At 40.7% G+C, this 27,324-nt stretch overlaps 1 protein-coding gene across 9 annotated transcripts in view; it reads left to right on the forward strand.

Annotated features, from left to right (window-relative positions):
* Positions 1 to 27,324, forward strand: part of FHOD3 (formin homology 2 domain containing 3) — a 415,825-nt gene that overhangs the window by 36,780 nt on the left and 351,721 nt on the right. For all 9 annotated transcript variants that reach the window (XM_080583589.1, XM_080583581.1, XM_080583582.1 and 6 more), the window contains exon 3: positions 17,220 to 17,284. In XM_080583589.1, coding sequence (XP_080439715.1) covers positions 17,220 to 17,284 — 65 coding nt within the window. The remainder of the gene's footprint in view (positions 1 to 17,219; positions 17,285 to 27,324) is intronic.

The raw sequence follows: 27,324 nt of genomic DNA on the forward strand, positions 1-27,324 counted from the left end.
AAATGGTTGGCGACCTGCTACGGAGCTTGGATGTGCGCAAGTCGATGGGGCCGGATGGGATCCACCCAAGGGTACTGAGAGAACTGGCGGAGGAGCTGGCCGAGCCGCTTTCCATCATTTATCGGCAGTCCTGGCTATCGGGGGAGGTCCCGGTTGACTGGCGGCTAGCCAATGTGACGCCCATCTATAAGAAGGGCCGGAGGGCAGACCCGGGGAACTATAGGCCTGTCAGTTTGACCTCAGTGCCAAGGAAGCTCATGGAGCAGATTATCTTGAGGGTCATCACGCGGCACTTGCAGGGCAAGCAGGCGATCAGGCCCAGTCAGCATGGGTTTATGAAAGGCAGGTCCTGCTTGACGAACCTGATCTCCTTCTATGACCAAGTGACGCGCTTGGTGGATGAGGGAAATGCTGTGGACGTGGTCTACCTTGACCTCAGTAAGGCTTTTGACACCGTTCCCCACAACATTCTCCTCAAGAAACTGGCTGCTCGGGGCTTGGACTGGCGTACGCTTCGCTGGGTTAGAAACTGGCTGGATGGCCGGGCCCAGAGAGTTGTGGTGAATGGAGTCAAATCTGGTTGGAGGCCGGTCACTAGTGGAGTCCCCCAGGGCTCGGTACTGGGGCCGGTCCTCTTTAATATCTTTATTGATGATCTGGATGAGGGCGTCCAGTGCACCCTCAGTAAGTTTGCAGACGACACCAAGCTAAGTGCGTGTGTCGATCTGCTCGAGGGCAGGAAGGCTCTGCAGGAGGATCTGGATAGGCTGGAGCGATGGGCTGAGGTCAACTGCATGAAGTTCAACAAGGCCAAGTGCCGGGTCCTGCACCTGGGCTGCAACAACCCCAAGCAGAGCTACAGGCTGGGAGATGAGTGGCTGGAAAGCTGCCTGGCCGAGAAGGACCTGGGAGTATTGGTGGATAGTCGGCTGAATATGAGCCAGCAGTGTGCTCAGGTGGCCAAGAAGGCCAACGGCATCCTGGCCTGTATAAGAAGCAGTGTGGCCAGCAGGTCGAGGGAAGTGATTGTGCCCCTGTACTCGGCTCTGGTGAGGCCGCACCTCGAGTACTGTGTTCAGTTTTGGGCCCCTCGCTACAGGAAGGACATGGACGTGCTCGAGCGAGTCCAGAGAAGGGCGACCAAGCTTGTGAGGGGTCTGGAGAACAAGTCTTACGAGGAGCGGCTGAGGGAGCTGGGCTTGTTCAGCCTGGAGAAGAGGAGGCTCAGGGGCGACCTCATCGCTCTCTACAGTTACCTGAAAGGAGGCTGTAGAGAGGTGGGGGTTGGTCTATTCTCCCACGTGCCTAGTGACAGGACGAGGGGGAATGGGCTAAAGTTGCGACAGGGGAGTTTTAGGTTGGATGTTAGGAAGTACTTCTTTACCGAAAGGGTTATTAAGCATTGGAACGGGCTGCCCAGGGAGGTGGTGGAGTCACCATCCCTGGAGGTCTTTAAAAGACGTTTAGATGTAGAGCTTAGGGATATGGTTTAGTGGAGTACTTAGTGTTAGGTCGGAGGTTGGACTCGATGATCTTGAGGTCTCTTCCAACCTAGAGAAATCTGTGAATCTGTGAATCTGTTATATATTCTTGAAGAAAAAGCTTGTATTGACTTTTTTCCCACTCTGACTCATTGAGTGTGGGATTTTCTGTGGTGTTGGTAGTGTTTTTCGATGATCGTTGTCTTGCCCTTTTTTTTTTTTTTTGAATTGCTGGCATATACTTGTTGCTATAACACAGCTTTCCGTAAACTATCTATGGTGAGAATTGTGAAAACAGAAGGATCTTTTCTGGGCCTTTAGGTGATTGTTTTGCTCAGAATGTAAAATGAAGGGACAGTCTAAAGCTATTTTAGCTTTGTTTGTTGCTATATTGGACTGGATAGTTGTTATTAATTGCATGGGTGTGTTTTGGCATGGACTCCGTGCATGTGAGTAATCTAGCTGTGCCAGAAGGAAATTAACTGCATTCTTAATTGGTCAGGGCTTGTTAACATGAAGAGGTGTAGCCCTTTTGCTTTTACTGTTTCCTCTACCTTTTGTGGTAGCTGTCCTCTGATGAATACAAATACAAATTCTTAAAACTTGAAACTGTGCCTCTGAGGATTATTTTATATGGCGAAGATTTTCAAATAATGTTACAGATATTTGTGTGTGCATTTGTCTTTCACCCATACCAATTTTGGGCATGTTTTTGTAACTATTGGAAGACAAAGAAAAAGTTCAAAATGAAATCAGTTACAAAGAATCTTGCTCAACAGATAAGAGTAGCCAATAAAGCTGAACTGAGCATCACTTCATATTCAGCAGGAGCAGTAAGTATAGAAGTTGTAGTCATCAGTTCAGAGCACTTTTTCTCACTGCATAAAAGAATGAGAAGTACTTATTCCTTGCTAACTTGATAATAAGTCAAAATCAATTAAAGATGGACAATCTTCTGATGGTTGTTTACAATGTTGTAGTAACTTTGCATGCATGAATGAGTTGTCACCTCAGATTTCTTTTTCACTTCCACTGATGTCTCCTGATAATTCTGGTAATTGTAACTCCATTGCCTTTGATACCCCACAGTGTCATCACTGAGCAATTTGGCAAGCCAGAGACCAGTTGGTGTTTTTCCTGCCAGACTTCTCACTCAAAATTGCAGGCAGCCTTCCTTCCAGCTTAGTTTTAATTTCTGCTTCCTTTGGGTGTATAAAATCCATGATGTGAATTGTTCCTGAAACATGAGTCTAATTTTGTTTGGGGTGGCTCTCCTTAGGAAGAAAAGACAAACGAGCAATCCATCCCATCCCCCCAAAACCGAACATACACATGCACAAAAAAAAAGGCAAACGGAAAAAAAAAAAAGCACCTGGACATGTGAAACTTTCTTGGAACTGTGTGTCTATGGTATTGATCTGATCTGAAAAATCAGTTAATATTTTCGTGTATTTTGCACGTATGTGCAGGCTGCCTCTTGTGCAACCAGCTGTCAGTTGAGCAATTAATTCTTGCAGTGTTTTGTACTGCCAGTGAACGTGAAGCGTGCTGGGAGCTCCTTCATTCCTGTGCCAAGAATGGATAGCGAGGTACAATGCACCTTCATATATTCAGCTTCATAAAAGCTTGGGATACAAATTATTATTGTAATAGTTTTAATAAAAGGTTCGTATGAAACAAAACAGTTTCTGTTGTGTAGCCCTTGCCTTCATTGGTCTTTGCCCTGTTCTCTGAAGTTATCCCTCTAGTAGCTGTGGGTATATTCCTAGAGTGTGCTTAATCAGCAGTGCTGCTTAATGACATGGGGCTTGCATTTTAACATAAATTGTTGTGAGGCTGAAGAAATTTTAGTTCCGTCTTCCCCCTCCATGCACACATCTACCCTGTAACTTGCAGGCTGGAGCCTTGAAAATGACATTTTGCTTGGCTGCAAGGGGATTCTGCTTAGTGAAGTACAAAACCTTGCATGTAGGAGTAATTGGTTAAGGGACAAGCAGGTACTGGTCAGGCAGAACATAAAGCAAGAGGAATATCTGACTTGTCAACAGCTTTTCAGGAATGGAGCTGACGTTTTAGGGAACCGTATGCTGAAAGCAAGATTGATTACGGTTCTGTGAAAAAGGTAAGGAGAGCCCTAAGGTGTAAAGCAGGAATTTAGCCCATGAAATGCAGTGAACTTGGTATCTTCAGTACCAGTTAGGCTTCAGACGTGGATTTCTGCATCCTACTTTTGTCCATGTTTAAAGAGAGTATTCTCTCTTTAATAAAGAAAATAAACAAGGAGGAAAATAAATTAGAACAGCCATCAAAATTTCTGAAATCTGTAAGGTAGCTTTCCTGTATGACTCAGTAACTTTGTCACTTCAGAGTAAATGCAACTCTTGTGAAATTATCCAGGGGAAAAAAAAAAAATTAGACAGGATAGCTGCCATACCAAGTTTCTGGCAAACTAAAATCTGTTTTGGGGACTTGTGGCTCTGATCTTTTGCCCCTGCAGAGACCAAAGCACTGAGCTGGAATACTCCTGAGCTGGAGAGTTGGCTGAGGGCATCTGGGGCTTAGCAGCCTGCTTTCTGCGAGTAACTGGCTGCAGAAACCACTTAGTCTCTTTCTTTCTCTCTGGGTCATTTCAAGGTCCTGCTCTTAATCTTCAAAGCTTTTAATTTTCTGAGATTAGGCTACCTCAGGATCTACCCCTCTACCATTCCAAGGCTGTTGTGCTCATCAGGGTCACTGAAGCTTGCTGAACTCTGAATGAAGGATTTAGTAGCTGGATATTCGTGGCTTTTTTGTTAAATTTTAGATCCTAAACTCCTATTAAAAGTGTCCAGAATGTTCTGTAATTAGTTTTCAGCAACCTTTCCCCAAATGTTTCTGTTTGAACTGGCAAAACTGTTAAAATTAATAAAAATAAAATCAAAATACTTTTTTAAGCACACTGCTGAAAGGAGATTTAGAAGTAAAGAAGTAAATAAAGCATGCAGGAAATACAATTTTACTTTTTTTTTTGTCTTATCGGTGTGGGAGATGGTAGGTATCTCTTTAGTAAGGACTGGATGAACATATAGGAAAAATTGGAAGGATTTTTCTTCAGGAGGAAAGAAAAGGATGGTGGCAGTTAGGCTGGAATCTTCTTATGTAAAACTGTAAATAACGGGGATAAGAAGGGCATGCACCCGTACATGATTTCAAATGAATCATCTTCACTTACTGAATATAATGAAAGCATGTTTCTAGTAGTTGCTCTCCGCTCCAGGAGAATCTAAACTTCTGTGTAGGGGAGGAGAAAACCCAACCCACAAGCCAGCTCCTTTTAGCCTGTAGGGCTATCGGTGAGCAACATGCAGCCTGGGCCAGGACTGTTTTCCAGCGTCCACGGCTTTGTTGCATAGCTGTGGGACTGAGGAGAGCAGGATCATCTCCATACAGCTTCTGTTGGGGACAGGGAGGATGAACAGCCTGGCCTAGCACTGAGGCTGTCTACAGAAATGCTGGCCCTGCAGAAGGTGTCAAGGTCAGGAGACAGGTCAATAAGAGCACCTAGTAATTTCCTTCCTTCCTCTTCGAGGCTGGCATGTATTCATTTTTTCAATTATAATTATTCTGACATAAATTGTTTTGTGAATCACTAATTGTGTAAGGAGGCAATGTGGAGGCAGGCTGAGTTAGCTGTCTGTTCCTTTAAGGAGTCTGTGACAGATAATGATCTTCCCCTTTGTTTACTTGCGATTTTGTAGGATGAGCAAGAACTCTCACAAGTTTGTGTTTGTATTAACAATAGTTGTCCAAGTTCTCTTTGTGGGCATGTCTTAACAGACCCTGACGGTAGCATGCAAGGTAACACAGTCCTGAACCACAGAATACAAAAGCTTCTTCAGATAGCATGCTGCAAGCAGTGGGAATTTCCTCGGGGAACACATTCTGAAGGTTTCTATTTAGCAGAAAGATTGTTTTGAAGTACTTCTGACAAATCATTCCAGTGTCGATGGTTTTGCATCCCTTTCGCACTCCTTGGCTCAAACCAGTTCTGCTGGGTGAATCCCAGTCTAAGTTGGATTCCCCACACTTTCCCTCTCGATGCTGCTCATTCTGGACTTGATTCAGGATCTGCTGAGGGCAGGGAAGTCTTGCGGGGGTCTGTAATATTCTTCTGATGCCTGTGTACTGTCTTTTTTGCCTGCTTGGGCTTTGCAGTTAATGCAGTTATGGAAATGAAAACTTCTGTTCTGTGTCACTTATTGGCATGAGGAAGTCGGGAATGCAGTTGAAGGTTGACTTCAGTTTTTGTCTAAGAAAAATGATGTGGCTCATGTCTTGAAGCAGTAGTGCAAGCTAGCAGATTATACACTGATATTGTGTTATTTCAGGCAGAGTATATTTGTGTTGGAAGACTCAGCTTCCGACAGCTTTCTCTCCGATTTTGTCATCTTCTCTAACGTTTCTCAGTTCAAACAGCAAGAGAAGTTAGAGAGGTGCCTATGGAAGACTGTCATGGTGTTGCAAACAGCAGAGACTGGAATAGCTTATTGTAAAGGTTTATTCATATTTTGCAAAATGCATCTGATCACCTGAATCTTTTGCTTTGTGATGCATAGTTATTACTCTGACGAAATGCTGAATCTGAAAAAAGGAATGAATGGTCACAAACTTGCAACAAAGAAAACAACGTTTTCAGGTTAAAATAGTATCAAGAAAGCTTCTTCCTACTGAGAGGACTGAATTGTTTATGAAGTAGATGTGTACCTAGAGCAGGTGGGGTGTGGAAGTCTCTTTCATGTTTTGCTTAAGGTGTTTGTTGTATCTCGTGTACAATCCTCTGTCCTTATCCGGTGTGCAGATGCAAGGAGTGCAGAGGCTCAGAAATCCAGAGGAACGTGCTGCTGCATGGGGCTGAGTGGCAAAGTGACCCAAAGGGCTGTGTTTGCTCCCGGCCCTCTTAGGCCCTGAACAGCCTGGTGTGCTCAAGGATTTCCCTAAGTGTGACCCCTCTGCTGTTTCTCATGTCCTTTGGTTAGGATCTAGATCTATTTGTGCTGTTGTATAGCTGAGAGATTACAGTAAGTGTTGGAAAGTTTATGACTCTCTATAGGGCAGCAGTATTCCAGTCTATGACGTATCAGATGAAGATGTTGAACCGCATTTTGAAGTGAATGATTAGCCAAAACTTTACTGTTGCAAAAGAAATGGTCATAAAGCTTTCAGGTTTCTAATTAAATAGTTTTTCTGGATGGGTAAGTTGCGGATTTTTTGCTTCCCTCCCTCCCAAAGTCAGAGAGAAGTAGTTGTTCCTACAAGTGTTCAAAAGTTTAAGCAGCTTTTAAAATTCTTTATGTTCTTTTAGTCCTAAAAGCATTTCTGTTTGTTTATTAAAAAAATATAAATTTTAACATGCCTTTTTTATTAAGGCAGAACTGTAGAAATTAATTTTCATGATTTCCTTGGAATATTCCTTGAAAACAAAATGAAATAAATCTCAGGATTTCAGGTTCCATCTGCTTTCCCTGCATCAGAACAGTAGGCAAGCACTAAAAATGCTCTGCAGTCTGGTTTTTGGTGTGAGTCGTTTTTTTTTTTTTTTTTTTTTTCAGAGCTTGACTTATGATTTTATAGCTTGGCGTTGTTGGTAGCTGTGTCCTCCTTTGCCCTAGAGTTTACTCACAGCTCTGCTATAGAGGGAATCATCTACATCTGTACTGGATATTTTGGAAACATTTAAAGATCTACTCTTTTGTCGTGATCATCACTGGCAAATGAAAGTACTGAGCTTTTCAAAATCATTTACACTGCAAAATGTATTGTGGAAATACTGTGCTTAGCTGTCTCTCAGCATGTTGCGTGCTATATACGGTGCCGAACCAACAGATGTGTGAATTATTCTTACAGCTTTCCCTAGGACAATGCTTCTTAACATAAAGTCTAATTTGGCATTCAGGTTTGCACATGCAAATATCTGAGGAGCCCAGTATTTAAGGTGGGAACTTGAAGAAGAACAACTATAGAAACAACTGTTGCCAGTTGTTTTATTTAGAAAATATTTAGCTTTTTTAACATTGGAGCTCCCCAGTAGCTGCATTTGCACTTTGCCACCCTCACTGACAAAGAGGTCACAAAGTGAGCAGCTCCTGAGGCATGGAAATGTATTTCTTTTCACTTTGCAAGGAGGAGATCCCTTCCCTTCTGCATAAACAGATCGTCAATAGGGCTGTCAGGAAGAGCTGTAGGGCTGCTCAGAGCTTGACTCCTGTTGGGAGGAGAAGGATCAGTCTGAGGATCCAAACCTTGAACAACAGCCTGCAGGAAAACGTTGCACACCCGCTGTCTGCTGTTGCAAGTTTCACGCTGGTGTGGAGTTGCCCAGAGCACATAAGCAGCCAAGTGAGCTTGTGCTGGGTAATTAGTAAAAGCTGTGAACTTGCTACACTTCCTATTCTGTAGCAACTCTTCATGTGCTTGCTCTCACCCTGTGGTAAGTACAAAGTAGGTTTGTATAAGCAAGTTTACACTCTTGTTTATCCCACGGGAATTCATCTACCCACGTATTTGGTGTGTGTTTTTTGTTTGCTTATTTGCTTTCCCACTGGCTAAACTAAGGTAGTAATAATCCACTTCTGATTTAAAAAATAAATACAAGAATCTCCAATTTAACCTTCAGTGAGGAACTAACAGCTTAAACCACAGCAAATCTGGGAGCAGCCCAGGCTCTCCTGTAATGAAGCAGTGGAACTAGTGACCTCTGCCAGGGTTAAGAACATAAACAAGCACAGCAAATATTAATTTGCTTTTTCATGTTTACTGCTCAGTAATTATGTTTGCTAGCAAAAACATTGGTGGCCCAGCAATAAATGCAAAGCCTATTTCAGAAATGGGATTAATATGGAGAAACAAGATTTGGCTTGAGGGCAAAATGCTGTTTAAGATGTCAAATTATGAAAACAGCCTTTGCCAAATATGAAATAGAAAACTTCCAAAAATCAGAAAGAAGACCTGAGGAAGTATACTGATCAGTTCGAAGTAGAACCTATATTTATGTACATGTAGTTACACGTGTGTGTCTCCTACTGCAGGGTAGGACAGCTTTTAAATAGTTGTTGCTGAGTCTGTTTAAACTGATCACATTCTGAGAAAGTGTAACTGGCTGATTAGGTCAGTATGACATCTCTTTGAAGTGTGTTTTCTGTCACCTTGGGAGATCTCATCTTCAGGTTGTTATTTTTTTAGTATCATCAATTAAACTGGAAAAAATTGCAAAAGCTAGGGTTTCCTCCTCAAGGTATTGAGCATGATTTCTAGTAGAAGGGGAAAGTTGGTGTAAAAACTGTTGAAGCTACATTTTTCCATCTCAGTTTTTGATTATTTTAATTATGAAAAAATTAGAGTTGTGTTTAGTACTGTAAGTCAGGTAAGTTAGTAGGGGTCTTTGTGAAAATGAAGATTACTGTGTGGGTGCCCTTTGCTTCTGTCCTGCAACTGCAGTTTTTCTAATGAACTCAATCTGACATTTTGTTCTCCTGGAAGCAAAGCTGAGTCCCACAGGGTGACTGGAAGCACCAGAGGAGCTCTGGCTGAAGAGGTGGAAGCGCCAGGTGATGCAGCAGTGGAAGATTTGTTTCACTTTATTCCTTGCCCCTTAGTCCCAAGGTTTGTGGCTGATCCATAGCATAGAACCACAGTGTTATTCAGGTTGGAAGAGACCTCTAAGATCATTTAGTCCAATCTTCAACCTAATGCTAGTCTACCACTAAATCATGCTACTAAGTTCTACACCTACACGTTTCTTGAAGACCTCCAGGGATGGTGACTCAACCGCTTCCCTGGGCAGCCTATTCCAATGCATAACAACCCTTTCAGTAAAGACATTTCTAATATCCTTTTTTAAAAGTCCTTTTTCAGGATTATTTTAAGGTATCTGTTGCTCCAAGTAAAAGAGGATTTAAGTGAAAATCCAAATGTAACATGAGTTCAAAGTTCAGGTGATACCAATACTACATGACCAGAAACTGCCCAGTCTAAAGATGCCCGTGAGGAATGTGTAGCCAGAGTTTGACAGTTACTGACAGCTATGGGAAATACGTAACTTAAGGCTGGAAAAGCTGGATGAACAGTATGCAAAGTTGACAAGAAGTGAGGAAACAAGCCTTCCATTTTTTTTAACCCAGAAGCAGTGTTATCATTACAATAGCACTTCTAATGCAAATCTCTTTACTCTTTGCCATCTCATAAAGTTTGTGTTTTCTTCATGCAAAAATAAAGATGGAGCTTTAACTGAAAGTGACATCAGCCTTTCACAAAATGACAGAATACATTTACTGCTGAAACAAGTGTATATGGGTTGGGATTTTGATCAGCTTTTGGGGAGGGAAGGGACACAAAACTTTGTACATGAATAAGGACAGCTCTTGAAAAATGGTCACTGTCAGACTGAAGGCAGCAGACAACCCTTAAGTATTTCAGGGGCCTTTAGAAGATTATCATTTTACTGTGTGGAAAATGAGGCATTGGAAACAGAGAAATAACCATCATGATGATTCAGAAAGCAGGGGGAAAGGAGCCGAGACAGAAATTCTCATATTCCAGCTCCTGAAGTTTGCCTGCACAGAAACTACTGAAAAGAACAAATGGAACAGATGTTCCCCTGTTTAAGCTTGCTGCATTTTCATAGCATAAGAAAGTGATTCACTTTTTGTTGGCAAAAATCATTGCTTTGTGGTAAAGTACACAGAAGACTTTATCAACATTTACTGAGAATACATTAGTAAGAATACTTATGCATTATGAATGTGGATCATGAGACATGCTTGGTGAATCCCTTGAAGGTTTTACTCGACCCTTTTTGATGTTTCTCATCTTCTTCCCCCTTCTCTTTCCATCCAATTCCTTTTCCATTTCAAAAGGAAAAGAAAGGAGAACTCTGCCCCGTTACTATTGCTCTTGGGTAGGAGCAGGTGGGTGTAAAGACCGTGACCTTGTAGTGGCAATCTGTGCATAGTCCTTCCTGCTGCAGTGACACAGGCACTCACAAGTTGCTTCCTGCATGGTGTTTAGGTTGTTAGTAGGCAGTGAGGCAGTTAATTGTTATATTCATGTTGGAAAATACAGAACATAATAATACTGGAATAATCTCTAGGGAAAAAGTGCGTATGAGTTTCAGCAGACTTTGTTCCATTGCATACCGTTGCTTTCACTGATTAGTCTGCAGCATTTTGCCTGCTTAGTTTTCTTTTTGGAAATATGCTGTAGGGATTATTTCTACCTGCATTTTTTTATTTTAATTTTTTGTTTTTAAATAAAGAATGAATGGTCATCTGACTAGTCTCTGTCTACTTTTATCTGTTCGTTGAATGGCTGTTGCTTTAGTCAATGTGTTATTGTCCAGCAATGCTCTAAATAAAATCTGTGAAATAATTAGATGACTTGCAGGAGTATTGCAAGAACAGGATGTAGACACGTTATGATTTCAGTCTAAGCTTTTAGGTGGAAAAACTGAGGTAAGAAAGGAAAGTCTATTGAAATCATTTAAAGATAGATGTGTGTGTTTGCCTCTGTTTCTAGAACCAGAAGGAGCTACTATTGCTATCATCCATTTGTAGAGTACTTGGAGGTGAATCTTAGCATTTAAGACTTCTTTTCTTAGGGGTCAGCAGTGTGTTAAACACTTTGTTTCTATTATTTAGTGAGAATGTGACAGTTGATGGTCAGCTAGTTAAAAAAAGTTATTTGTTGGATTGAGACTTTATGATGACTTTCAGAGAGGTTCTTAATTCCTCTCTCCATGCACATGCATTCTCTTGGTTTTTACACATCTTTTTTTAAAAAGTATCAGAATTTTTTTTGCATTTCTTCAATCTACAACTGAATGGGGAAGCATATCATATTGAAACTGCACTCAAACCGTATCTTAGTGGCTTTGAAATCAAAGCCTAGGATTTATGCTTTCTGATTAATGGCAGACTAAGAAACACCTTTCTTATTGTGTATGAGCTGGCTTGCATATCTTTTTCAGGGAAAACCTGATAGACTTGAGTACTTGAACTCTTGCAAAAATTCCATCCTTTATACACTCAACAAGGAATAGTTTGTTTTCCTCTGTTTGGGAATAACTTAAACTATGAAGCAACTGAGTGTGAGGCAATACCCCATTGTAGGAGCATTTTTCACTGTCTGAAAGGTGTGTGCAAGTGAAGATGGACATGTATAGGTGCTGAAATGAAGATGTGAAAGCCAGCTGCATTGTAAAAATAACACACTTTATGGAAGGCACATTGCCATGTGTTTGCTTCTGGTGGCATGCTATTGACCAGGCTCCGCTCTGAGGAGGCAGTGGCTCGTTCTTGAGCTTAGGGATTGCTGTTGGATGCTGTTCTCATTAAGCTACTCCTCTTGAAAAACCTGGATGTGATTATCTGGGGAGGTTGATGGTACACCAAGAAACCTGAGTGCTATGAGAGGCTGTAAGAGAATGCGAAGCATGTGTTTTGCATGTGTGCTCTGAAAACTTTCCACTAAGAGCAGCATCTGTGTTAGATAGGTTTTCATAACATTGAGATCATTACATCAGGCAGTAGTAGGTGCAGAATTGTTATATGGGAAGTTGTCAAGTTGGGCTGGCTTTATGTGCTGGCCAAATCTGCAAACATTTCCAGTGCTTATTACGGATTGGTAGATGTACGCAGGTACTGCATTAAGGTTAGTTTTCTGTCCAGTGTGATGCTCTCCTTGGGGTAAAATGGCAATTGCCGAAACGTTAGTTACCTTGGTTTGGTCACCTTTTGTTTGCTTTGCTAGTGGTCATGAAGGATGGTGAAAATAACATCTGATTATGTCAGGAGAGGCTTGGGCTAGTTATTTGGATGCCTGGTTCATCTGATACCACCTGGTTCACAGTTGGCCTTGCTGCGAGGGTTTACTGATACCAAGCCTGTGTAACAATGGGAAAGACAGTGTTTGCCAGTATCTGATTTCACCTTTATTTTTTTTGGTGAACCTGAAGAGGGTAAGCTTCAATGTATAGGTTTTACATAGTCTCACAAGCTGCATGCAGTGCAAACATGAGCGAGTTGCTCTTTGCGGTGGTCCTCATCCTGGAGCAGGATGAGGAAGCATGGATGTGAGGAGGAAGGATGTAACCTGTGTTATTAGCCCTGTGTAATAATAGAACAATGGGAAAGAGGAGGTCAATGCACTGGACACGGCATCCCTTTGCTGCTGTTGTCAGTTTAAATCAAATATCTTAGAATTTGTTTTCTATTATATCTAGGCTGTCTTGCAAGATGCTCAGATGGGAGCTGGAGGAACCGCTATCTCCCAGGTTAAAAAAAAATAGTTTTTGTGTAATTGTCTATTCGAGTACAGCAGTTTTCTTTTTCAAAGAGTTAAGTTAATCCAATAGCAATAATGAATCTGATATCAATGTAGATCTTGGAAGAATCTGACATCATCATGCGATGTAAAATTTGTCTACTCTAATGGTGCTCATAAGGCTATTAAATTAACTATTAAATACTTCTGGGTACTTCATTAACATTAAAACAAACAGACAAAAAAGAACAAAACAAACCACCACCACCACCAAAACAAACAAACAAAAAAACCCAAACAAAGTAATTCTAAGAAAGCTGCAAGCCTTATAAGCACTAGGTAAGAGTAGAATGCACAGTCTTTATTACGTGCATAGATTTTGCTTTAAATAAATCAACCCTGTTTATTTGAAATTATTTCTGAACTCTTTTTGTTTTTAGTGCAACTGCTCTGTTACGCTGCGGAAATTAATGCCTAGGAGCAGGCAGACTAATCTGTGAAAACAAGTCAGATGAGCTTTAAATTGTTGGTTTAATTGGCTTTCTAAACCAAATTTTGGAGATTTTCTTTATGTTATGTAAAGGGTGAGGGAGGAATGCAGACATGTTTACTTTTAACAGAAAGATCTGAAACTCCTATCCTTCACACGTGCTTCGTGTAGTTATTAGCACTCTTATTAAATGAAGAAATGTATGTAAAGAACATCTCCATAAGAAATTTTTCTTGTTTTCAGGTAGAAATGTAAGCTGTTTCTTTTAAATCACATTCTGGATACTAGGAAATACACCTTCACGCTGGGGGAATTCAGGGGTTGCTGCCCTGTATTGGCAGCTTACCATGCGGCTGGCTTGGTGTGGTGGAGGGTAAATAATGGCTTTAAACAAATTGAAAGAATCTTCCCTGTGCGGGAGTTGAAATCTCATATATAGTGCTACCGTATTGTTACTTAATTTGCAGAAACCCGTTACCAGTTTACATATGCAATAGTTAACACGATCGAAGGCTGGTTTGGTTCTCTATCCTCTGTCTTTATTTACTGTTGGTTGGTGGCACTTTCTGGAAAAAGGATCAAGTTTCCTTCATCCGTCTCAGTCACAGCATGGCTGAGGTTGGCAGGGCCCTCTGGAGGCCGCCTGGTCCAACCCCCTGCTCCAGCAGGGACACCCAGAGCAGGGTGCCCAGGGTTGGATTGCGTCCAGGTGGGTTTTGAAGATCTTCAGGGAAGGAGACTCCAGTCTCTCTGGGCAACCTGTGCCTGCGCTCTGTCACCCATACAATAAAGAAGTTTTTCCTCGTGTTCCTATGGGACTTCCTGTGTTTCAGTCTGTGCCCGTTGTCTCTTGTCCTGTTGCTGGACACCACTGAAGAGTCCGGGCCCGTCATCTTGACTTCCTTTCCCCCGGATATTTGAGTACATTGATAAGATCCTCTCTGTCTTCTCTTCTCCAGGCCTTTGATTTTGGTAGGGCAGCCTACACGTAACATAAAGCACTGTGGATGCTAATAGGAATAACGTTGTAAATAAGCTTTGCTTTGGTTTCAGATCAGTGGGTAGAGTTTTGGTGTAATCACGAGAGGATTGTACAAGAAAAACTTGAATTTAACTGCATTGAGAGCAAGTTTTGAAATTCTGACTTGCATTGCATGTAACTTTCTTGTCCCTTAATAGGGCATTCCAGCAGATTTATTGCCTGGGCTGGAAAATTCAGCCTAAACTACAGCTAGAGCCTTTTGCTCAGCGTAAAGGAATGGCAGGAAGGACTCATTTCTCCCATGTTGTTTTGTCTCTGGCTCTGCCTAATTCCTGGGATCTTCTTCCTACTTCGTTGTTTCTATGTCCTTCTTGAGACTCCTGTTACTTCATCATCACCTTCTTCCTTACTGAGTTTCTCTCGTTTTGAGTGACTTCCCCAATGTTTCTGGAGAAAGGAATTTCCATTGTCATTGTGAAGAAATTTCTGAAGCAAAAAAGGTTTTGAGCAATAATTCTTGTTTTTTGCTTTACTTTTGAAATGTATGTGATAAACTGGTTCCCTCCTCCCCCTTTTTCTTTATTAATTTTTTAGTAAAATGCATTACAAACCAGGAAATGAAGATGATACAGACTTAGTGCTTTTAAAATAGATAGTTCTCCTTGCTCAAAGAAACACACGTTGAAGCTTATGAATAGCCTCTGAGTAGCTCTGTCAAGGTCAATGGGCTTACTCATGCATTTGAAGCTGTGTCTAAGGAGCAATTTAATTGCACAGCTCTCTTGGGACCTTAACATGAGATGTTGTCTTTGAGGATGGGTACTTTAGTTTGCCAACAGCTTTGAATCTTGAGAGCAGATGAAACAGCTAGCTGTTCTACTGATTGCGTGCTGCATTAATCTGCTCTTTCCTTGTCTTGTAACTGAGCGGATACAACTGTAGCTTGACAGTCAGAGACATCTTCACGAAGGAGAGCATCTAACCCAAAGAACTTAGCAAAATTATTTCCCATTTACCAGAGGTTTCAGTGACGTGAAAAACTCTGTGTGTCCTTGAAGATAAGAGTGGCCAGGATAAGGCAGGCTAAGCAAGTCCATCAGGGAAGGACAGTTGAAAAGAAGCAGTTTTCTGCACTGAATCTGGTGCTGGGGAGGGCAGGGGATGTAGTGAAGGGTAAGGTGGCAGCGTCAGATTGTCTTGGTAAAACTGCTGAAGGGTCCTGGGTGCCCTTCCTGTCAAGGAAAAAAGAAAGTCAAGCAAACCACAAGGAAGGGGTGGGGAAATAAACAACAACAAAAAACCACCACCACCTGGAAAAAAACATTAATCTTTTCTTTCCATAAAAGATTTCTTCCTTTCGTCTCAAGTAATGGGGGGTGAGTAGAATACTACCATCTTTTGATGAGTTACTATATATACCACAATACAAATACGTCGAGTCTTGTGCAAGTGAAATTGAAACATCAGCAAGTGATGGTAGCATTAACATCTTTTTCTACTGTGTCAAAGATTCCTCTAGTACTTTATTAATTAAATATTCCCCAGGTGTCCTGGTGCCCTTGGTGAAAGGGGCATCTGGGAACAATCCACAGGATGTGAAGCCCAGCAAAGCACGGTGTCCAAAGCAGCAGGAGGAGTTTAGGTAGGCAGGGTGTCAGTCCTAACGTTGGAATTTCTCCAGGAAAGTTTCAAGTCTAGACTGCAGACCGCTCTTGTGGGGGAAGAGCATATTGCTGCTTGGCAGTTCGAAAGACCTGCAAACCAGCAGCAGTATTAAGACAACTTAGATACTTTTCTTGCTTTGTCCTTGCAGAACAATTAAAGACTGATTTGATTTAAAATTTGATTTTTACTTTTATCTTTTAACCTAATTAGAGAGAGAGGTTGCCATTTTGAAACTAGAACCAAGTCATTTATTAGCAGGTACATAATTTCATATTAACCACTTTATAAATTGTTTATTGTGCTTCTTTTTCCTAATTTCCTTTTGGTAGTGATGTTTTTCTGAAAGTATCTATCACTACTTTACCGACATGGCTTCCCTGCAGAGTATAAAGCATGCTATTTTCTTGTTGAAAGTAATGAAAAATATTTTTGTTCCTCAAAACAACTATGGACAGGAAGCTGAAATACAGCAAGGTGGAGAAGAACCTTTACTGTTTTCTGGAAATGGTGGGTTTGTTCTGATTAAGTTACATCCAGTGGGAAATTTTGCTGGATGTCGATGCAAAAGATTGAGCCCTGAAACTTCTCAGCAGAATCATGAAGCGTATGACTGAGGCTCCAGCCTCCTGATCATCCTCATGGAAGTCTTCTGAACTCACTCTAACAGGTCCATGTCCTTCTTATGCTGGGGACCCTGGAGCTGAATACAGGGCTTCAGGTGGGGTCTCACAAGAGCAGAACGGGGGGGAGAATCACCTCCCTTGCCCTGTTGGCCACACTGCTTTTGATGCAGCCCAGGATATACTTTATGGACTTCGATGACAGATCAGGGTATGTGAGCAGAATTGTGAAAGTTTAAGCAACTTCTACCTTGACCTTGCATTTTCTTTTTGCACTTGACTATGCCTAGCTTTAAAGTATTTCTGTGAACATTAAAGTGTGCAGTCGTCAGCTGGTACTTCTTTAATATGGATTTCTAGAGAATTGTGGTGGGTTGACCTTGGACTAGCTGCCAGGTACACTCCTAGCTGCAATCCCCTCTTCAACAGGACAGGGAGAAAAGAAGATGAAAAAACTCTGGGATAAAGACTGGGAGATTACTTACCAATAACTATAAGGGCAAAACAGACTTGACTTATGGAAAAGTAATTTATTGTCAATTAAGGTACAGTTGGATGGTAAGAAACAAAGACAAAATCCACAACACTGTCCCTTGTCCTTTTTTTCCCAAGCTCAGCTAAACTCCTTCATTCCTAACTCTTCTACCTCCTCCCTACATCTTCATATATTTTTTTCTATTTTTTAGGAGGGGCAAGAAGCACAGTATAATTTTGAGGACCCAGCTGTCAGTGAGAGTCCACGCCTGCATCGGTAAGTGAAGTTCCACATGCCTAAAAAAAGATTAAAAAAAAAAAATAGACAAGATGGATCCCTTGGAAGCATGTCTAGGGAATATGAGTCAGGCTTGCTGTGTTAAGAGTAGTAGGCCAGTACATCTATTTCTTTGTTGTGTTTGCTGCTCTGTAAAATTGTTATTAGTTACATTATCCTTTAGTTATGTTAAACATCTCAGAGAAGTATAGCATTTGAAAGTGAAATGTGATGGTTGGAGATGCTCTGGAGAATTTTGGGTTATTTGTCTTGCTGCTGCCTTTGTATGTGCCTAAAGAAGATTGTATTCTGAACTGAGAAGGAAATCTGAGGTATTGTTGGCTCACAGCAGCTACAGCATTTTAATAGCATGTAATATTTACTGCTTCAGGTCTTTCAGATTTTGACTACTTACTGTCATTATCACAGTGTTGCTGTCTTGGAAGTACCCTGGTTAAAACAGTGCTGTCACGAGGCGAAGTCTGAATTAATAAAGTGTGTCACAAGAGCTTTAAGATTGCCTGTGTGGAAGCAGACTTGCTGTCACAGAGCTAATGTTCTCTGCTGTTCTATAGACCAGCGTGCTTCACGGAGCGTTAGTGGCAAAGCTCACGCTCATGTTTGGGTAATGTTAAGAGAGATGTTATAGATGTCTGGTTTAAAATCAAATCCTGTATCTACATGCCATAGTTGCTTGATTTGTTTTCAGTTTTTCTATAGTGGATTCAACACCCTAACTTGTTTACCTCGTGGATGGTTTTGCTTTAAGAGATCACAGATGAAGCATTAGAACATAGACACTTTCCTTAATAAAAGAAGAAAGTCGAAGTTTGTGTTACTGCCACAGTGCTGTTGCTGTTGGAGGATTCATGCTTTAAGTACATCTAAACTTCTTTCCCCTGCCCCCAGGACGTGTTATGAAATGGCCTTTATGGGAATTTGAACTGCGTATAAGCAACCTACAGAATTCCTCAAATACCTACCATTGAGAGCAAACTTCAGGCTGCATCGTGCAGGAACAGATTCTCCATTACTACCGGTGACTTGGAGAACTACAGTAGAGCAAGCGTGTGTGTTAAGTATTGGAGGAGAAACAGAGATGGTGCAGAGTCTGGGCTGATTTTGTAAATATGAGTGAAATTATGAACAGTTTAGGGAAGCTTGTTTTTGTCGGGTCTGTGAATATCTTTAGCAAAATAGACCAGTGCACCATGAGAAGATTCCGTATGTTTCCTGTATTGACATTTTATAAAACACTTTTAATGTAAAATTTATAGTTTTCGCAGATTGCAGGAATTGTTGCCAGCTTCTCTGCGTGGCTACTTGGTTTTAATCCGTTTGCGATCAAGCTTACTGCAGGCAATTAGGCATATTACTGTGTGTGTATTGTAATTGTTCTTGCGTGGAAGTGTATTCCTTTGTCAGGTGCTGCTGTGCTTTGGCAGCAGCAATGCATTCAGCGCTGAGTACAGAGGAAGCCAGGCTGCAAAACTCGAGTCCAGATCTTAGCATCCTAGAAGTGAGGTGTGTTTGGATGTGGGTTTTTGGCACGGGTCAGTACAGGCATAAAAGCCAAATGCAAGATCTGGTTCTAATTTCCAGCCCCCCTCCTGAAGTTTAGATTTTCAGCGTAAGTTTTTGTTTCAGCCCATAGCTTGTTGTCATGTAACTTCTCTTTCTTCCTTTTTTGTTTCGATGTATTAAATGTATCTTATTTTTTTTTGGAATGTGTTTGTTTGAAGCAGTTCTTAATAGCGGCATTGTGTGGTAAACTGTCTGTCGGTCAAACTTGGCACAGGGCAGGAGGGTTGTTTCTCTGTCAGTGGTTGCTTTCCTTCATCCTGCGTGTACTTTCACATCGGCTGCCTGTTAGGTCTCTTTTGAAATAGAAGTATTAGGTTTTGAGGTTAAAAGATGCGTTACATATTTGGAGCAGAAGCCGGGAGCTAGAGCAATCTGAGATGGTGTTACGTGGAATAAAAACATCTTGCTGTGACTATTTTCTTTCAGTCCCCACCCGCCTGTGTTAGAATTACAATTGTCTTCATGTTATCCCTGGAAAGCATTGTGGTTATAAATGTTTCTGACTATGCAAAGTCAACGCTGGCTAGCTAGGACTGCCTTCCGAGAAGTCCTGGCTTCTTCTGAGGCCCTTGCCTCAGAGCCATCCTTGCACTGAAGGTTTGTAAATCGCTTTAAAGAACCAAGCAGTGTACAGAACTAGCTTTCATGTCATAAATTCTCCCATTGGGAAGCTGTACCAACGTCGTCTTCTCTCTAATACGTTATACTTTTAATTGTGGGAAATGCACGACTGTTTACGTTCAGATCTCCAAGTAAAGTTTTCCAGCATTAGTGGCTTCGGTTCTCCAGGGAATTCAATGGGCCTTAGTGTCAGAGGATGTATTGACTACAGGCCAGTATTTTTTAAGACTTAGGAAGCTTTAGCAAATCCCAAGTCAAATGTGGTGGTGTGTTTTTGTTTGTTTTGTTGTTGTGTTTTTTTTAGCAGGGCAGGGAATGAATAAAGCCTAATAACCTGTGTGTGGAAGTTGCTAGAGAGAAGTATTTTCTGCTCTGTTGCATACCAGTCACTCCAAAACATCTCAACTCAATTTAATGCATTGGTGTATATATTATTTTCTCTCAAATTGAGTTCTTGTCACATGCTTAGACTAAAGGTCTTTAAGCATCAAGGAGCAAATTTTCATTTAAATATAGCTCTACTTATTTTCCCATTTTGGCTTCATCCTGATTAAAGCGTCAGTACTAATTAAAAGATAATTTCAAATATGAAATTGAGTTTTTTTTACTAACTGCCATATTTACAGCGTTCTTTTGTATGAAAAGAATTGCTGAAACCAGTTTTGCTCATAGAATATAAGTAATTGAAAATTACAGAGGTATTCTTGCACCTGTTGATGTTAAGGGTCCTTAGTGGAGGAAGATCAAGTATTGAATTTTACAATATCAATTGTTTTTTTCCCCAAATCTGTCAAATTTAGCCTTTTATTTCAATTAGATTTATTGTGAGTTAATACCCTGTGGGAAAAGTCTTTCTGGTATTTTTGGCAGCCATGTGACTTTCCTTTTATATATTTAGTCGTGCCTTACCATAAGTTTAATTTGTATGTGTTTAACAATTACAGGGCTCAGCTGAAGCCCTGATAAAGTCCGATGTAGCTCTGAAGTGAGAACCCCAGCAGTGCCAAAAACTTTTGCCCTTGAAACTACATGGAAGACTTTAGTCAGAGCGACTCTGACAGGGAAGTTTTAAAGCTGCTGTGAAGTTTGAGCTCCACTCTTCCTGGGCTCGATGCCTTCACAGCGTGGTTGTTTGGACAGCTCTGTTTGCTTCAGCTGCTGCTTCCTTCTTGCTTCGTGGGCCTGTTGGTTGCTTCTTAGAAGTTTGCTCTTAAAATCTTGGGTAGCCTCTGAGGGAAAAGACACCGTTTGCTCTTGCGTACCTGAGTGCTGTACCTAGCCCAAGAGTCCCATGTCCTCTTTTAAAACGTTTAGGTTTGGGACTGAATCCTCTGAAGTGTTACTCTCAGTACTGAGAAAGAGTTTGGGCTGGGCCTGTGATAATAGCTTAGAATGCTTCTGCCAAAAAAACAAACAAACAAAAACAACCAAAAAACAATAATGTGAGTTTTAGGTGTTAATACAGTGTAATACAAGAAGAATGCCAATATTGATGGTTTATGTAATTCTGGATACGTGTATGGGCCTGGGATTGGTCAGAGTGCTGTGTCTTGGAAGAATGGGAAATGTTGCAAGGTGTATTAAATTTTACTTGTCCTTTATATTGGTCCATTATTAAAAATAGAAAACAAAACGACCTTGGTTGGTTATAATTTTTTTTGCATTATATAATTACACTTCAGTATCGTTACAGCCCCTTCCTGCATTTATGTGAAGTCTTGCTTTTATCTGTTGCTAAATGAAAAACACCAATGTGCGTAGATATCTGAGTATTAAGTTTCGTAGCTTGAACCAGGTAGGTCCTTAAACAGCGTACAAGTCTATTACTGCAAGGGTCTTGTTAAATGTATAATCTAACTTCATTATTAGTCATCGTCACTGTTTTATAAGCCCGTTCTGTTGGCTTTTGCACATAGGCAGTTGCAGATTTACTGGAGCTTAGTGGATTTACAGCGCGCTTGCCCTTCCCCATCCTTCCATGAGCGCTGAGCCGTGGATTGCTCCCAAGTAGGTGATGTAACGTTGGCCATGCAGCACTGCAGCTGTTTCTAGCCCCTGTCATTAGGGCATCTGCTTTATCTAGCCATGTTAGCACCAATATTGATCTTTTTCACGCAGACCTTTGGGTTGCCTTTTTGACATCATCTTGCTCTTGATACCTCTTATGAAACTTGGCCATAAATATCTTTGAGTTGTTTTTGTTCTGTTACACCTGAGGGAAGCTACAAGCTAGTTGTAACTACAGGGCTAGTGCAAGCCAGCTGTTTTTATTTGTCCTTTCATGGCTGAAATATGCATCTAGTCCTCATTTCCATGTACAGTTTTCCCTTCTGTTTTCCATTATGTGGACTTGTTGTATGTATTAGAGCAGATATGATTAGGTCCTGCAACTATTTACGCATATATTGAACCTTTGGTATGACCTTTCACTCCAAGTGCTTGAGCTGCAAGTCCCTTCCCAGTGGAACCGCGTGCTTTCCTGAAGACAAAATCAAGGCTCAAGTCAATAACTGCATCTGGCACTTTGTTGCAGGGAAGTTAAGATACAGAGAGATGGAAAAAAATATGCTTTGTCTTTTTGTGAATATAGTATAGAAGAGTTGAAAAGACAGAGTGGTTCTGGTTAAGAAAACGTGAAACCGTGTTGTATCATTCTCAGAGGGCAGAGTTAAGCTTGTGCCTACAACCCGTGTTATTGGTACTTTATCACTTCAGATGCTTCTCCCTCCAAATCTCATTATCGTATTGCATTTGTCTGGCATATCCCCGTTTGCAGTGTGCTGAGGGCTGGAATGGAGTTCTCAAAGTTACGGAGACTGTGAAGCTCCTGCAGTTGATGCTTCAAAACTTTCTGCTGTCTCTTTGTTTTTCTTTTTCTTAAAAGGAATAGCTTATTGAATTTAAAATAAACAGCTTTCGTGTGCACAACCGTCCAAAATATGCTAAGAGGAAGAGTGTAATTAAAAAGTTTTCCTAAAGGAAGCTTAATTGTGGCATTAGGTCTTTCCTTTGAGCTCTTCATTTGGGCCAGCTTGATTTATATACTCAAATGCAAGTCTCAAGAAAAGAAGTACTTTGGATTGTTTGAAGGGCATTTTACGGTTTTCTGTTCAGTGTTAGGCATTCCTAATAGAAAACATTTTCTGTTGGAGAGAGAAAACATGTGGAGAGCATTAGCAGTTCAGCAAAACGTGCAACCGATTCGGATTTAATTTAAAGGGAACAAAAGAGGTGCCTTGAGAATTTGTCGGAAGCGCTGTGGTTTTCAGTTCTGTGTGCTGATGGTAACAGAGAGGTGAGTAGAAATTGCTTTATCAAGTATGTTCTTAGCATAATTGGGACAGGGGAGATGGTGATTAATGGATTTAATAGTGCTACATAGGGATCCCGTATGCATTATGGATTTGTAATCATGACACACTTCCTATGATTCTTGCCGTTCTCGGTAGAAGTCCCAGCTTAAATGAAGATAATAAACAACATGTTTATTAGATGTAAACTGACATCTCACAAATTGAAAAAATGTGAAAAATGATGCCGGAGTTTGGAGGCTTTTTTTTTAGGGTTAGGTTTTTTTTTTTTTAAATAGTATGACATGAGTTCTAGTTAGGACAGTGCAGACAGTACTGGGGCCTGCTTCCAGGTGTGGTTGGAGATATGATTGGTTCAGCTTTTTTTTCGGTTTGGGTGAATCATGAAATAGCTGCAAAGGGTATGATAAAAATACCTTTTTGAGCTTTTTAGGCTTATTTAAACTTGCTTTACTGAGAATGTGGAACACAGATGCGTCAAGTAAAATCCCATGGTCTCCTGATCAGATTGCTTTGCAAAAAATTTATCTGTATAGATAACTTATGGTGCTTCTCTTCAAAATGTACACCTCTTCAAACTGAAATACTAGACTCATGTTGTACTCCTAGTGACTCCTACTGCATGGTTATAGTCAGCCTCCTTTGTCGGATCAACCTCAGCTCTTCCTCACAACCTGTTATCTGCCTGCCTTTGTTGGTCTCACCAAGGAAACTCAGGGCTGGTTCTGTATGATTTCAGACGGTGTTTGAGACAAAGCAGGGGGCTTTCCAGGAATTGTCTCTGTATTTCATGTAAATTGCAATTCTTAAAGTAGGCTTTGCAGCAAAATAACCAAGAAGCTGTAGAGCAGATAAAGCCTCTGTGAGCAGTGGGTTGTTGCTTTAGAGCGCTGAATTCCTGTTTTAAAAGGGCTTGTTCCAGTTTTGAAAGGACTGCTGCGGAGCGTGCAGTGGGATGCTTTTCTTGTCTTGGGAAGCTTTGTGTTACAATGTGGAAGCTTATCTGACTTGACTTGCACCTGAAAGTGCTGCAGAAGTTGAGTGAGATGATTTTGAATTGGGATATCCTCCTTATGACTTCTTTTAATGACAGCTTACATTTCCATTGCAATTCACTTTTCTTACAATGTGTTTAAAAAAAATGCAAGGGAGAAGAAATCTACTTTTGATTCTTAACAAATGAGAAGATTTAGAACAAATTTTGTTTTTAAACAAGTAAACAGAAAAGTCAAGTCATCTTCAGCAGTACCTTAAAGGAAACCACCTCTTCATAAAGCCAGGAAAATACATAGTATGATGCTTTGTTTCCCTCCTTTTCCTTGATATAAGCCAATTTAGACTTGTTTCAGATACGTATATGTTTTGAATGAGTAATAAAGTGTCATGTTACTGATATGTGGATTTTTTTGTGGATATTTTTTCATGCAGTCGAACCACACATCTTTCTGAAGATTAACAAATTCTACCAAAATACAGTATTGGTCTTATTTTGTGTATGTAACCATCTACATGGTGTTTGGAAAATACTGCACCTGTGCTAATGAATTAAATTTCACAAAAGAAAAGGAGGACTAAATTATTGAATTAATGTGAAACTAATCGAGTATACTACCCTTCAGTTTCTGAAATTTCATGTCCAAAAGAGGTGTTGCCATTGTTAGGATTAGATTTACCCTTTTCTTGTAATTTAAAATTATAGTAAATTCATGCAGCCTATCTCTCCCCTCGGAGGCTGGCCTGAGCTTAGTCTCTCCCAAACTGTGGCTCGTTCATCTCGGGTCACCCAGGTGGGACAGCTGGGGGTCTCTCATCCCCTGGGCATTGTGAAGGGGAGGAGGTTCTTATAGCTGTCCTGCTAAGATGGGGATCTACAGAAATCATTGCTGCTGTATAGCTGCTAGACATGAATGTGGCAAGCTTGGTTTTGCTTCTTTTTTTTAACAGCCCCCATATTTTCAAAGAGGTATCCTAAATTTCATTAGATGTAGGAGTTTGAGTAGTTTTCTCAAAAGAAGAATAGCAAAAAGAATTTCTTGTAACCTCTTAGTTCCATCAGTAGCTCTAGTTAGTTTTCATATAGCTTCCCTCTAGCTATTTCCATTTCCTACTTCATAGCCTTTGTATTGAAAGGCAAAGCAGCTCTCTTAGTCTTTTGGTGTATCTAAGACAATTGAACTAATCTTGCTGCAGACTGAAGCACAGCACATTCAAGCCCTTAACTAAGAAAAGAAGGTTAAGTTCGTGTTATGTCTTCAAATAAATTAGCGGTATGCTTGGAAGAGAATGGAGTGATTTGTTTCCTGCTTCTATCTAAACCTATTGCATCAGAGGATATAAACCAAATGAATTTGGTTCAGATTAGTTTTCTGGAGACAGTACAAGACTCAGGCCTATTTTAAACTTTGCCCTGCAAAAATTTAGAGGTGCATCAATAAAATAAAATTAAGCACTTAAAATTATGGAAGAGAAATTAGGAACTGCTACTTAAATGCTGTGGGTTTGGAATAGGAAATGTTGGTAATTCTTTTGGCTGTCATTCTCACTCCTGCTGCTGATTTCATCGTTGTTTATAAGGAAGATGGAGGGACACTGCTTTTGCTCTCGTGGAATTAAGGTAAATGCAGATCCTAGCTCGCTCAGATGTTCTTAGATGCATGGGTGGAATTGGCTTTGGTTTGCCACTCGTCTCTAATCATGTATACTGAAGATGCTATTAACATTAAAGATGTATAGAAAAGTGATACTCTTCATCTCAGGTTGCCTAGAGAGCTTGTGGAGTCTCCCTCCTTGGTGGTCTCCAAAAGCTGCCTGGACATGGCCCTGGGCACCCCGCTCTGGGTGTCCCTGCTGGAACAGGGGGACAGACCAAGTGGCCTCCAGAGGGCCCTGCCAACCTCAGCCACGCTGCGAGTCTGTCTTGTTCAGCTGTAGATTTTAGCTCTTGGTTTGCTAAAATTTATGGAGTTGTGTGGTGATTCTGAAGTGTCTGTAATGCAGGTTGTGTCTCTTCCACAAGTTTTTGGGTAGATTAAGAAGTGGATTAGGGATGGTTATTTTTGTACAGCATACTTCTACTATAATATAAGAGCAGAAGTATTGTTAGTCCATAAAGTAGGAATTGTGCTACTAGGGAAAGGAGGCTTCATTCTGTTTGGAGTGAATCCACCACAAGTAGGGCTTTGGAGTGGGCGCCTTGGAAGAGTTTTGGCGTAAGGAAACTTTGCATATCCTCTTTAGTACTAACAAAATACTAAGCCTCTACATGTCTAGAGAATGTCTGGGCTACTTTTTCCCCAGTAAATGACTGAGGGAGATCCTATGCAAGAAATAGGGAAACACTTCCTGCATGTATTCTCTCCTGTATGATTTTTTTTTCATTCACTACATGTCTGATTTCTGCTTTCTGATGGATGCTTTTGTTCTGTTACTTGACTGGCATGCACCACAGAAGAATGCATGCTCCGTTATGCTTTATGGTGTTTTATTTCTTATTAGCTTAAATAAGGTAAGGTAAGGTGTGACTCTGTGTTTCAGTGGTATACATACAATCGTACATCTGCTTCAGTCTGCTTATCTTTAAAATGGTAAGCAAAATGGTCACTGAAGCCTCAAACTGATGCCTTTTTCTAACTTTTCCTGAGCTCGTTGTGAAGCCCAGTGTATGGATAGCTTCTTTTTCAGTCTTTGTGTAATGACAAGTCAGTTAAGTTCTGTTACCATCTCAAGATCTTACAGTGGGTGGTGATGTGATATACATGTGGTTTCGTAACATAGTCGAAGTAATTTTTCATCCAGTTTTATTAACTTTTTATGAAATGTAATGTTAAATGCACTGTCTAATAATTTAACAGTTAAGATACAGTTGCTCTGGGTATGGCCTAGCATCTGTATTACTGCTGGATTGCACGTTACTCAAGTTTTCATCGTGCTATTCAAATGACGTTTGCTGTTCTTTTATTGCCTTCAGCTATCCTATTCTTCTCTCATTTATATCTTTTGATCTTTTTCATGTGCAGCTGCTTTTATTTCTGTATAAGTGAAGATGATTTAATTTGTAAATTGGAGTCATACCAACTTTCTTTCTTTCTTGAAAGAAATATCCCAAGGACTATGGAGCTTTATTTAGAATAGGTGGCACAGCTCTCTGATGTAACCTGTTGCCTTCTGTAAGACTTCTAAGTGAGCAGATCTGCTCATATTCAAGCAAAAACATGTACTATTCTGCAAAGTATTTGTATGGTACCTTCAGAAGGTTAGATAAAATGTTCATCTCGGTTTCAGATATGCCACAAGCAGAGGTGGTGATCACTGATGGAAGGATCGCTGAGGTTGTCGCTATGGTTTTGTACACGTATGAGTCTGATGAAGCTAAGGACATCGTATCTCCATCTGGAAATGGGAGAGGTGTATGGGATTTTTGGAGTATTTCATTGGCAATATTGTAAACATTACGAAATGTAATGTAGATAATTTCCTTTATTTCACAGCTTTTCATATTTTCTAGTGTTACTCTGTTAGTTGCCC

Source organism: Anser brachyrhynchus (assembly GCF_964034855.1).
Source record: "Anser brachyrhynchus genome assembly, chromosome: 2".
Lineage (NCBI taxonomy): Eukaryota > Metazoa > Chordata > Aves > Anseriformes > Anatidae > Anser > Anser brachyrhynchus.